Source organism: Haplochromis burtoni, unplaced genomic scaffold (genome assembly GCF_018398535.1).
Source record: "Haplochromis burtoni strain Fernald_Lab_line unplaced genomic scaffold, NCSU_Asbu1 Contig_475, whole genome shotgun sequence".
Classification (NCBI taxonomy): Eukaryota; Metazoa; Chordata; class Actinopteri; order Cichliformes; family Cichlidae; genus Haplochromis; species Haplochromis burtoni.
Genome location: NW_024582836.1, coordinates 82,739 through 96,786, shown reverse-complemented (window position 1 = coordinate 96,786; position 14,048 = coordinate 82,739). Strand labels below are relative to the sequence as shown.

Below are 14,048 nucleotides of genomic sequence, written 5' to 3'. Positions count from 1 at the left end.
GAAAGCATCTGAATGGCAAATGCTTCACTTTCATCATGACAATGATCCCAAACTGACTGCCAATGCAGTGAAAGCATACCTGGATGTAACACTATCAGTCATGTATGTCAGGAAGAGTTCAGGCTGTGTTGAAGAATAAAGGTGGTCATACTAGACTTGACTCTGAAGCTCATTAGAATTGCACAAACTCTGTTTGTGCCTTATATGGTGTATTTCCATGTTCATTTACATATTTCGGTAAATCACTGCACCTATTTTGCGTTTTCATAGGAAAACATAGAGGAATGTCTAAAGACTTTTGCAGCGGTATGAAAAGAAGAGCCCGAGTGACACTGCCCACTAGTTAGTGAAGTGACTCTTATTTTTTTTAAAAACCAGAAGTCACAGGTTTAGACTGCTATATCATCTGTTTTTCTTTAAATTTGACTATAATTTACAAAATTAACACCACGTTACATTATCAGAAACTGGTGAGATCATAAACACATCTGGAACGTGTGCACTGATGTCATAGAACAACACAGCTGGAGAAATTTTTTTCCCTAAATGGGCTATACAAGGGCGCTCCTTGAGGTCGCCCCCTGCTGGCCATTAAAAAACTTTTATACTTTTTAAACACAAAAAAGGGCCCCACAAGGAAGCTGCTGTTTTATGTTACAACGAGGGTAAAAAAAAAAAGTCTTAAGTAGCTTAAAGAATGTTTTTACTTCCTCTATTAGTGCTGTGGGGGGGAAAAGTTAATTAGTTTATTTGGTTTAATCTTATGTGTAATGTTGTGGGTTATCTGAGGAGCAGTGGATACATCATTGGGTTAAAGTTTGGAGCCCAACACCAGCTTTTATTATGAAAAAAACAACAACCTCAAGCTGCTTCTTTAAGATAAAACAAACAGAAAGGCCGCTTCCTCCTCCTCCTCCTCCCTCTCTCTCTCTCGGACCCAGAGTTGTTTCAGGAACACTTTTTTTTTGCGCTCGCTGCCTGCTGGAAGAAACAGGACAGTCGCGTCCGTGCCAAGGAGAAGGCGTAGACTTCCTTCAAACATTTCCTCCACCATCTCCGCTTTCGTGCCTCAAAGTTTTGTTCCGAGAAGAGTTTTACTTTAAAGAACATACTAATAATTAAAAAACAATATCTGCCTGATCGCTTTTTGCCTTTGCTTTAACACACCGAAGAGTCCTGCTCTGCGAATCTTCTCGCATCTGAACTTTTTTGGCGACATGGACTGGGGAACACAGCTCTGGGTAAGTTGACAGCTGGCTCAGAAGAAGCGGAGGAGCCTTCTGGGATAAGTCCTTAGAGGACAGCGTTCCGCCTTTTCACTGTTTCTTTAAGTGCGGTGCCCTCTTAATTGTTTTCGTCGACATTCACCGTAGCACACGGTTGTTTTTCAGTAGCTGGCCTTGGCTAAGTAAGACAACAGCAGGAGTCTATCTGTAAAGCCTGCAGCGACAGGATTTCGCAACTCCTGCTGCATACCTTATCATAAGCAGAGGGGAAAGGAGAGGTTTATTACTCTTTTCTGGTGCACTTTTGTGTACACACAGTGAGCTTAGGGTGTGCTCCACTACACACACTGTTTGTTTTATCCTCTTCTTTCATATAAGCTCAAACCTGAATTTTTCCTTTGTGACAGGAAGTGTCCTGGCTGCAGATACAAACAGTGCAATGTTTAGGAAAGTATAACCTCCTTGCTCTTGCCCGTGTCTCAGTTGTTGAATCATCGGTACAGTCAGCTCCCTCATCAGTCACGGCACACCGACACCAGCGCCTTCAGTTGGGTGACAGGGCATTTAAGGGACTGTGGCTACAAGCCACAAGATCTAAGGCACTGACTGATAAAGATCTCTCTCAGCGTTTGGCTCTAAAGATCACAAATCCTCTCCCCCAAAATCCTAAAGCAAAGTTCTGTCCTGCCTGGTGTCACAGAACGACAGGAAATCCTCCCATCTGGAAAGCTCCAGATAGAGATCGTTCACCATCTCTGCTTCTTGAACAGTTCATTGATTATCAGAGTAGTTCCTAGTTAATCAGATGAGTGAAGGTGGCTGCATGTGCCTTTGACTACACATTGTTGTATTTTAGGTCAAAGAAAATGAAAACATTTGGGCACAGCGATCTGAAATGATTGCACAGATAGAGTTAGACTTAGTGAGGCTGATGGCCTGAATCTAATGTGTGTTTGTTCCAAAAGAGTTGAAAGTCATTCAACTGCATTCAATTGCTTGCAGTGGGTTTGGCTGCATACCATAAACTTGGGTGTATGACGCTTCATTGATACTGGAGCAAGAGATAGAGGGCTAGACCTGAAACGATAAGAAAAGCGTTATTTATTTATTTATTAGTTTAGTGAGTAAATGTCTTGTAGACAAAAGCATGATGTGACATTTGAGAATTCTTTCCAAAATCAGAAGATATTTGGTTCGTCATGGAACATAGAAACAGGTATGATTCTCACGTTCGAGGATTTGAAACCATAGCTTTTTTGCATTAAAATTGAGATAAGCGGTACTGAAATATGAAATTGAGCCTGCACAGTGCAGTGGTTAGCACTGCTGACTCATAGCAAGAAGTGTCCTGAGCCTTTCTGGGTGGAGTTTGCATGCTCTCCCTGTAGCAGTATGCTTTCTGTCCAGGTGTCCCAGCTTCCTCCCACAGTCCAAAGACATGCTGGTGATTCTAAATTGGCTCTTGGTGTGAATGTGAGCATCAGTAGATATCTGTCTCTGTGTGTTATCTCTGCAATAGACTGGGGACTTTTCCATGGTGTACCTCACCTCTTGCCCTATGATAGCTTGGAGAGGTTGAAGCCCTCCCCCTGATTTGGATAAACAAGAGAAGATAGATGGATTGATCCAGTTTTAGGTTAACATGCTCTCTCTCTGTTTGTGTAAACTGAATATCTTGGGGATGAGGAGAGACAAACCCTGGAAACATGTCATGCATTTCTTTTTCAGCTGATTTAATAGTGCTGTTTTAATTCTGGAAGAACCTTCAGCTGTTCCGGCTTCTTTGTTGTGCATCGTCACCATCTCATCAAATTAAATCATAAAAGATTTATTGGGCCTGATTTCAGACACATGCCCTCTAAAATACGCTCAGACATATTAATTGTCTTTGGTGAGCGTTCGACTCTGTGCTTGATGTCAAAATAAAGTCCTGTGGGTTTAGACAATATTTTGTTGCACGGCATAGCTTTGTAATGACCGACTTACTGGCTGCTTAGTTAAAACCACCACCAGTTCTTATTAAATATGACGCAGTCCAGAAGGTGTCGAATCACAGCGGAGCCAAGTCAATCGCATGTTGTTCAAAAAAGAAAAAAATCTTGCAATTTGTAACAAGAATGCTTGATGTAAGCAGCGTACTTTGTGCAGAAGGTTCAGCATTTCTATTGTCCTATCAAAGATTTTGATTATTTAAAGCAGGAGTTATCCCATTAATAGAAATGAAACATCTCTGGTCATGTGGATTTAAACTCTTGCTTGAGGACATGTAGCTCTGTCACATTGAAAACCATCTACTTCGCAATCAGGATGATTGTGTGTCCGTGTACGTGCGTTTTGCCAGTTCAGTTGGAAGAAATCTCCCTGATCACATGATGACACTAAAACAAGCTAGCTGTGGAAAATAGTGGAAACTGACTCGTTCATTTAGGTCATTTTGATAACAAATATTGTACATGTTTGCACAGAGCAGGTAATCAAACTCAAAGAATGATGTTGCTGTGGAATGGTCTCTCTTTGTTGACCTGCCTGCATCCTGCTGATATGTAATTCAGGGACCTAGATATAAATCAGCTACATCACTGCTTCCTCCATTGTGCCCAATTTCTCCTTTATCTTGATCCCAAGTTGTGTTGGCATGTAAAGCAATGGTGGTTGTATAAGAAATATTAATTGTATGTTATGCATTTCTGGAAATTACGGCATGTTTATTGATGTAACGCCTATTTTGCATACAGAGCAGTGTAGTACAGTGTTTTAGGACACCACTCATTTCTTTATATTCTACTATGAAAGTTGCAAATGGGTGCAGCGATTTATTAATGTGCAAACATGAATGGAAATACAGTATATAAAGCAAAAGCAGAGTTTGTACAATTCTAACAAGCTTGAAAGTCAATATGTGGTTTGACTACATTTTTTTAACACCGCCTGAACGGATACACACAAGTATGAAGGTGTAGTAGAGAAGGTATTGCAGGCAGCATTCTTGTCATTTCTTTCAGCAGTTTTGAGGAATAGTTCTCCAGGCTTCTTAAAGGACTTTCAAAGCTGTTCTTTGGTATTCTGGCTCTCTTTTATTCTGCTCTCTGTCAGGATGAGCCCACACTGCTGGTTGAGGTCTCTGGCGAGGCCAATCCATCACTGATAGTGTTTCATTGTGTTTTCTCTATCCTGATATGATTTTAGTGCCTTGGCCGTGTGTTTGAGATTTGACAAATTAAGCATTTGGCAATAAGATGCTTTCCAGATGGTATTGCATGGTCAATCAAAATCTCACTATACTTTTTTGTGTTCATAATTCCATCACTTTTGGAGTTTTGGAAGATGCCCAACACCACTGGCTGAAATGCAGCCCCGAACCATGACATGCTTGACCAATTTTACACCTGTCAAAGTAGGTTATCTTTCAACTAACGAAATGGGAACAAATTCGTTGCAAAGTCTAAGTTTTAAATGGTTTCTTTGTTTGAGTTGCCTGTTATATGTAAACACAGCACTGGTTCATCTTTTGAGTTAGGGGCCTTTTTTTTTTAATCTTTGAATGATTTAGAGAACAGTATTTAAGTGGCTTAACAAACGAAAAAGATTCCTCTGCAAATGCTCAGTTACATTGACTGCAATTTGCTAAAATATTTAACTTAACTTATTTAACTGTGCATTACGTTTTCCAGTAAATACACAGAATCCCACACTGCATATCTTTAAAGGGTGATTTCTATAAGTCATGCTTTAAGTGACAGATTTCCACTTTGGCAAAATTGACATCCACTAAGCTTTCAGCTTTTTCTTTAATTCTTTGCTGTCCATATTCTAAATTTACATTTATCGTATTTTGTAAAAATAACAACAAAAACAATTCTAAAAGAGCCTCTTTGAAAATCTTTGACTCCAATATGTCAGTTAAATTCAACATGTATCTAATATTTCAGTGACAGTGTATTCAGTTTTCTGAAAATGGGTATAACATTTAGATAATTAGCTTTATTTGCACGGACAATTTAACATGAAATTCACATTCAAAAGTTGTATGATTTAAAAAAAAAAATAAAAAAAATTGCAAAGTAAGTAATAGAATTCATAGTAATGCGTAGTAAACCTGTCTGGACGTGGTCTTTAAACACGAGTCGTACAACCCATTTGAGTAAATTACCACTCTGACAAAAGCTATTAATAACTTAGAAGCTGACTTACAAGTAGTTATCACAGTAAATGTTGTTGGGTGGCTTTTATGAGTAGATGAGGTAAAAACCTGACACCAGATCAGCTGCAGTCAGGAAGCACGGCTGCTGCTGGCAGTACTGTGAGGGCAGGACCAGTCAGACTGGTTCCAGGGTTTAGATAGGCCCCTGGGAGCGTCAGTCACAGGGCGGAGGTTCACGCTGAGCTAATCATTATCTCATTCTTGAACGCTCTTTGTCTTACAATCAGTTTCCTTTTGTCACACAAGCATGCACATGTATTCCAGTAAAAGTGAGGTAGTGCAACAGAAGTGGGAAATGCACGCATTAATCTGTGTCAAGAACTCGTCACACACTCTTTAATCTCTTGCATCGAAACCTGCATTAAATAATTCAATCTGATTTCCACGGTCATTTTACTTCCTGGCATAAACTATGTTGCTTTATCATACTTTCCTATTTTCTTATCCCGTTCGCCTCCTTCATGGCCTCTCATATCAAACTGTGTTACTGTGTGATCTCCATTTAGATTCCCCCTCCTCTGAGGACTCTGTATCTGTGTCTCTGGTCCCAGAAGGCCCTCCAGCACCAACGCATGCACTTAACCACACACACACACCACAACAAAGAAAAAGGTGGAGCCCTCCTTTGTGCTTCACAAAAGACACAACAAGGGACCCACCCGTGGGGCTTTATTACGTGTCCCAGACTCTCATGTTTCCGTGTAATCAGATTGTTTTCTCCTCCGAGGTGCTTCTCACTGTATGTCATTAAACAGTGTAAATAAAAGCCAGCAGGGCTCCCTTACCGGTCCAACAGGTTTTTGTGTGTGTGTGGATTGATTTGCACAGATGTGTCTAAAGCGAGGGAGGAATGCTGACAGGAGAGTACTGTTGGAGCGCTTTTATTCTCTACTACACCTTCATACTTGTGTGTATCCGTGTGCAGTGAGAGTTATTCTTAGGCCTCCATTTTCTATTTGTGGCAGATCGACAGCCTGATTAAATGAGTTGCGAAAGGCAATTTAATTAAAGCTCAAACGATTAGCTGAGCCACAGGAAATTAATCAGTGTTCGTCTTAATAAGGGATCAATTTATGTTGTTTTAATTATTTTTTTTAATGCAAAATGGCACAAGTGAATGTTTTCTGCTTATTGTTTTATGAAGGAAATAATTTTGTTGTTTTAAAAATTTTAATGGGCAAAAAATGAGTTACATGAAGACATGTTGGACTGTGGGAACTTACAGCCCAACTTACATTAAGAAAAAGACCTAATATTAGCTTGATAGAAGAAGAAAAATTAAGAAGAACAATCAATAATGAGAATATTAAGTTAACTGCAACCCTAAATTAAATGCAGAATATGCGCCTTGTGAAATACATCCCGGGTTGATCAATGAGTCTCATTTTGTGAACTAATTGTGTAAGTCAAGCAAAAAGGCCAAATATTCTCCAACGTCTGCGCTGTGAGAACTTTTGCTTCCTTTTGTGATTGCAAACTGTGTATTCTGGGCTTTTGTGACCTTGTGTCAGACAAAAGAAACAATTTCATAACATCTGTTATGGCTTCAGAAAATTCTCGTGGGCATTTAAAAGTATTTCCTGACATTTTCAAGACCAAGTCGTCTCACTGAGAAAATACTCAGCAGCAATGATAAAAACAATAATTTTTTGCAGCCCTGCAGCACACGGCGCTGTGGATGTTTGCTTTATCAGAGTGGCTGTTGGTGGAAAAACTCTTTTAAGTCCTGTGTCATAGTTTGCTGAAGCCGTGTTTTTGCTTGTGCATGGTCAGCTTACAGAGTTTTAAAAAGCAATCTGACCTACTGACATGCTATGGCATTTGTATAGTTAGGGAAGTAACAGGATGAGGAAGGAAGGACAATTTCAATGGAAGGAGAAGTTTCCATTGAAATTGTCCAGAAACCAAAGGTGATATTTTGATATAAAACATGGTTCTCTGTGCTGTTCTTCTTTCAGGATCAGTATGATGTCATCGACAAGCATACACAGTCGGGCCTTGACCTGCTGGACCGCTACATCAAATTTGTGAAGGAGCGGTCGGAGATAGAACAAAATTACGCCAAGCAGCTCAGGTGTGGTCCTTCTGAATGTTTATTCATTTTTATATGAAATGGGATCTTGAATTTATTTTTTGTGTGTGCTCTTACCCTATGCATGCTAGTCAAGTGGATGTTTTTACACTTTTCCAACAGAAATCTCACAAAGAAATATGCCAAACGAGGAAACAGGGAAGATCAAGACTGCAAGTGAGAAAACAAAAACTCGTTTCCAGCTCCAGTTTGAGTTGCATTGTTACATTTCTCCATTTCAGCTCTTATTTTTTTATTTGTATATAACATTTTCTTGGTTTTTGAGGTTTTTCTGATATAACCTTTAACTATATACTTTAATGACTGCAGTTAAGTTGCAAATGGTGCAAAGTTTTTACAGAAATGACTGAAGATTGTATGTAAGAGAATGCTGTGATCATGTGGGCTAACATTTTCAAGTTTCACGTTTAGCATCTTTTTTTCTTCTTTGCATTCACACATTCGGATAAAAAGCTTGAGCTAGTGGAGTAGCATGGCACATAATTACATATGATACTAAAAATTGTGCTAACTGTGGTTTGGAGGCTTAAAAGATTTTGAACAGATGGTCCAAAACTATGCTAATCAGTAGATAGCTATAGCTTGGTAGCATGGTAGTTAGCTTGAAGTAATAAAGGCTGCATGTCAAACATAGAGAATATGCAAACCATATACGAAACTATATCATTCTGAGTCTGAAAAACAAAGCAAATGAAGAAGTGCCTTATACCTGAAACTATGATGTCCATTATAACCTCAACTCATTAGCATGTAGCGCAACTCAGTTTCTCAGTCAGACGTGCTGCTCGCCACGTCTGGTTTACAAACACATAGACGGCAATGCAAAAACACTCCAACAGGACTTCAGTAACCAGTATGTGACATGTGATGCTATGATCACTATGTCCATTTTTTAATAGTTTGTTTATTACTTTTTTTTTTTTTTACAACTGCTGTTCAGAGTAGGGTTTGTTTCGTTTTTTTTACCAAATAGTACGTTAAATCTTGACCTTTGGAGCCAACACTTTATCCCTTTGCCATCTTCTCGCAGGTTCAGCAATCATGCTTCATTCCAGGAGATCCTCAACGAGCTCAACGATTACGCCGGGCAACGTGAGCTCATTGCTGAAAACTTGATAACTGGCATCTGTGTTGATCTCTTGAAGAAGCTTCAGGATTTTAAACAAGAACGGAAAATGGTGAGAGAAGGAGGAAGCGAGTGTGAGAGGGAGATAGGGAGGGGGAGAAAAAGAAAGGAAGAACTGACGGGAAAGTTTGGCAGGTTAAAGACTGATTTGCACACTTTGCCGTCATCATCTTGAACCGCCTGACATTTATTGCATCCTCTTCCTTCCTCAGCACCTGGCTGATGTCAAGAAGGCCCAGCAGAATTTAGAGAGCAGCTTTAAGCACCTAGAAAATGTGAGTCTTGTGTTGTTCGCGGTTTTAGTTTGTTACTGAGCAGATCACTCAAGTGGTACCTCAAGATGAAGATATTCTTGGTAGTAATTCTTATTCTACAGATGTTACAGCAATATCTCAATGACATCATTGGAGTTTACGTTATTATGGTTTTTGCTGTCATACTGTTAATAATTTATTGGTAACTCTTCAGGTGACAGATTACCCGAGGGGCAGTAAAATATGGCCATGACTTTACTCTTAGTATCTCAAGTGGAACTCAGTTCTTTCATTTTTAAATTGTTAATGCTACTAGGGCTAAAATGATTAAAAATAAAGTTTGTGTTTAAGTTTAATATGTGTGTGTTTATGCCTACAGACGAAGAAGCGCTATGCCAAGGAGTGGGCGGAGGCGGAAAAAGCCTCACAACAAGCAGAGAAAGCGGAGTGCGAGGTCTATGCCACCAAAGTCGATGTCGAAAAAGTAAACACACACATGCACGCACTAGCTTTACTTGAGCAGTGTTTCGTTTTTAGTTTGTTTTTACCACTTTTGGATTTTGTGATATTTTCCCTCCATGAACTTTTACTTTCTGTCTCCCGCTCACCTCCTTGTGTATCCTCCCATCACCTCCCTGCATCTATTCCTGCATTCCACTTTGCATTTTGTTTTGTCTCTCTTCATTTCTTTTTCTTGCTGAACCCTTTTATCCTCCCATCTCTTGTTTCTGTTGTTCCATCTGCCCTTCACTCTGAAAGGCCAAGCAGCATGCCCATGCTCGCACTCACACGGCAGAGGAGTGCAGGAACGACTATGCAGCAGAACTCCAGAAATACAACAAGGAACAGAACAACCACTATTACACCGACATACCGCAGCTCCTCAATGTAAGGCAAACGTATTCATAAAAACACTGTGATGATGTAGCATAAGTGGACAAAGCTAATATGACATATGTCAATATAAACAAAACAATTCAGTGAGTTCATACATCTGTGAGTGGCCATTGTAGAAATCAGCAAGTCTGATTGTGAAAGGAGGCCCTTTAATTTGTGCTGTGAACAGAAATTGCAAGGCATGGATGAGCGGAGGATCCGGAGCCTTGCGGATGGCTACTGCAAGTTTTCAGATATTGAGAAGAAGGTGCTGCCCATCATCTCGAAGTGTCTAGAAGGAATTTCTGCTGCTGGGACAAAAGTTAATGAGAAACAGGCAAGTGTGAAATGTTTGTCATATTTTTTTTCTGTCAGGTTTAGAGTCATCTCCACGAAAACACAACTTTAAGCAAAACTTGGAGATGTCACTGTTGACATTTTCCTGCAGAGTTTATGGGCTCAGTCACTTGTTTTTGGGTGATTTTGATTAAAAAATTAAACAGTTTTATTAGTTTTTCTCATACTGTATTCCAAAATACAGGATTATCTGTGGTATGAAACTGCATCGATATTGGTTAGTGGATTGGCCAATCGCAAGCCATTAGCCACTGAGTGTGTTTGGGGTCATGACATCAAGGCTGCAGCCATCTTTTATACTGTCTGACTGTCACACAGATAACGGCTAATTATTAAGCTACAGAATTTCTCTTAACGTCTGGAAAATCCAGATCTGTCATGTAAAACGTCAAGTGGAAAAAAAAACAAAAAAACTTTCAGGCTACAAATTGGAAATGAGTCACTTATACAGAAATTCACCTCTTCACTGTTTTTATAGAGGGGTAAAAATGTACCTAAATGCATTCACTTCTGACCAGCGTATGAAGACAGCATCTAGTGGAAGGAATGGTGGTTTTTGACTTTGATGTTGCTTTTTAGCTGTAAAATTTGTAAAATAAAAGAAATAATTAAATAAAAAGATTAAACGCCTCTAATTGCTGCACTTAAAAATCCAGTGTCACTGCCAACCCTTTTACGGTCTCCGTTTGTTGCTTTGATGTGACTGAGTCTATTTCTTTGTTTTGTTCTCTGGAGGACTCTATTCTGGTCATCGAGCAGCACAAATCTGGTTTCGAGCCACCTGCAGATGTGGACTTTGAAGACTACTCCCAGGGCATTAAATCGGCAACCTCAGAGTCCAGCCTCAACCCGCCAAAAGTGCGCGGCCTGATCTGGCCGTTCAGCAAGAAACACAAGGTGAACTTGTACCGCACTCTCCTCTTCTGCATGTAAAAACCTGAATATCATTTCTAATCTGGGCTAAGATGATCCCAACATTTTTAAAAAGATGTGTAGCTAACTTAGTTAGTTTTGTTAGTCTTTCCTAAAATAGTACATGTTTTTACATTATTTTGAAATGAAGACACAGAGTTGATTTCACGATTGGGCATGCTAATCAACTTACAAAGACACTCTTTTTCTTTTGCCTTGAGTTATTTAAATATGGAGCTTGAAATTACAAATCTCATCAGGATGTAACATAAACCTTGTTGTTAGTATTATAGAGAGAATTTTAACCTGACAGGCAGTTTGTTTTTGTGTTGCAAGTCTCTGAAATTGTGATGAAAGACCTTTTTTTTTTCCTCTACAGACCTTTATGACTTTTTATACTGTAATACAGAAAGCACAGCCCATTTCCTTTCAGTGTCCCATTAAGCCACTGCATGGAACAAAAGCAGGACCTCCCTTAAGTGGAATGCAGCCATCATTAAGGCATCTGTGTTTTCCCTGCTGTGACGTGTCAAGTTATGAAAAAGGTCTATTATCCAGCAGACTGCAGGAAGAGCTTCATTCTGTATTTTCTTTTCATCAGCAGGTCCCATTCAAAGTGTTAGTGTTACAGTGTTAGTCAGTCTCTCAACACTTTTACAGAGTTAATCTCCAAACTCTAGAAACAGAAAACCTGCAGGTGCTCGATGCAGTGTGGGACTCTGGCTCCTGTCAACCTTATCGAGAATTGCAAATACGGTCCTGTCATAGTCTTATAACAGCATTTTCGAACAAACACACACACGCATACATCAGACTCGGCTCACATTCCACTCATGTCGTACCCCACTACCCCATTGCCTAGGGGGCCGATTCTGATTCCAGGCTGCTGCACAGACATGCCCCAAACATATTTCTCACTGTCCCTCTTTACACACATTATTTCAAGCTGTGCACCTCTTTCACCCGCTCTCTCCCCTTTCTTCTTTTCTCATTACCATTGTTATTTTATCCCTCCTATTCTCCGCTCCCTTGCTCCTCCACCTTGTCTTGTTCTGTTCTCCATCTTCCCCTCCTTCTTTATTCCACCCCAAGCCTCAGCCTCTGTCAAACTCAGGATTTCCACCTTAAAGACATTAAACAAATGTTGCTTGGTGAGTGACGCCCCCGTCTTGGTTCACGTCTGACCTCCATCCCCTCGCCTGCTGTCGTGTTCACGCCCTTGTTTTGCTGTCCTAATCTGTTTCATGTACACAAGCTTTTGTTGATATTGTATCTGTGCGTTCCATGCCATGTGTTTGTTGTGTACCTGCCTCAAAGTCTTTGTTTCTTTCTGTCTAGATAATGCAAGCTCAAAAGCAAATGGTAACAATTATGATCACTACATAGAGGGTATATCGGGTAGAACTTGATCTGGTGCTGGATTCTTTTCAAGGGGAAGTGATATATAAGGAGTAACTCCACACTAATTAATGCTGCACTGACCTTTGTGGGTAGAAAGCACAGACGCCCTTGCTGTCAAGTTATCCCAGTAGCCACTCAGTAAAAACTGTCCCCTATAGACCACCACAATAATAAAAGAGACAGAGAACTGTTAAGAGGACATAATCAATTGCAAAGAAGTTTAGTTTTTACTATTTTGATCGCTCATCGCAGCTGAGGGGCATATCTGTTTCCATTTGACAGCTTCTGTTCGTGACTGACCCCACTTTCTTGCGCTTAGCTACAGTTCAGTTGGCTTTCAGTACCTTTGACCCCTACAAAGCAAGGAGTTTACTTCCTGCTTGACTTTAGATTCCTGACACGGGGAGGCATCTGCTCCAAGTCATGTCATTCAGGAAATAAATGTCACCGATAGCTGGTTGATGTTGTACTTCCTCCAACTCTTCCAGTCACTGCTTGCAGGGGGATGCTGCAACACATTACACTGCTCATAATTAAGGAACACTTTGAAAATACATCATATCTCAATGGGGGAAAAAGTCACACTGGATATCTATACTGTAATGGACTAGGTAATGTGTTAGGACTGAAAGGTTGCCACATGGGCTGAAAAAATGAGGTGGCAGGCGAGTTCATTTTAATTGCAATTTAATTTAATTGCAAGAGCTCAGAATGGCACTCAGTAGTTCGTTTGTATGCCTGACAACATCCTAATGATGGGTTATTACCTGGGGGATCTCCTCCACGATCTGGTCCAAGGCATCGCTGAGCTCCTGGACAGTCTGAGATGCAACCCAGCACCACTGGATGGACTGAAACATAATGTCCCAGTTCTGTTGGATTTAGGTCAGGTGAGCTTGGAAGTCAGTTAATGGTATGAAGTCTTTCAACTTCTAGGAACTGCCTGCATGCTCTCACACATGAAGCCGGGCATGGTCTCGCACCAGGAGGGACCCCAGCACCCACTGCACTGATGTAGGGTCTGCCAGGTGATCCAAGGATATCTAATAGCAGTCAGGGTGTTGTTGCTTAGCCTGTATGGGTCTTTGTGTCCCTCCATGGATATGCCTGTCCAGACCACCAAATCGGTCATCCTTAACAATGTTATGGGCAGCATAACACTGTCATGGCCTTTCCAGTCCAATGGCCTCCTCCTCCTGTTCCTCCTTGCAAAAAGGAGCAGACACTGGTCCTGCTGATGGGTTAAGGACCTTCTACAGCCCTGTCCAGCTCTCCTAGAGTAACTGCCTGTCTGCCGAAATCTCCTTCATGCTTGTGAGACAGTGGTTGGAGACACAGCAAACCTTCACGCAATGGCACATACCGATGAGCTATCGTGAGACTACTTGAGCAACCTCTGTAGCGTCCAGGTATCACCTCGTGGTACCAGTAGTGACACTGACCTTAGCCAAATGCAAAACTAGTTAAAAAAGCAGTCAGAAAAGATGAGGGGAAAATATCAGTGTCCTCCACCTGTGAAACAATTCCTGCTTTTGTAGTATCTCATCGTTGCCCCTCTAGTGCACCTGTTGTTACCTTCTTTAAAAACAGAACAGCTGAAACT

General features: G+C 40.6%; 1 protein-coding gene across 1 annotated transcript in view; it reads left to right on the top strand.

The window, feature by feature from the left end:
• Positions 1–948: 948 nt before the first annotated feature.
• Positions 949–14,048, top strand: part of trip10b (thyroid hormone receptor interactor 10b) — a gene marked incomplete in the record, with an annotated part of 19,838 nt that continues 6,738 nt past the window's right edge. The window contains 9 exon segments of the mRNA XM_014341287.2: positions 949–1,241; positions 7,386–7,501; positions 7,622–7,675; positions 8,550–8,697; positions 8,858–8,920; positions 9,279–9,383; positions 9,659–9,787; positions 9,966–10,112; positions 10,868–11,029. Of these exon segments, the coding sequence (XP_014196773.1) occupies positions 1,218–1,241; positions 7,386–7,501; positions 7,622–7,675; positions 8,550–8,697; positions 8,858–8,920; positions 9,279–9,383; positions 9,659–9,787; positions 9,966–10,112; positions 10,868–11,029 (948 nt within the window).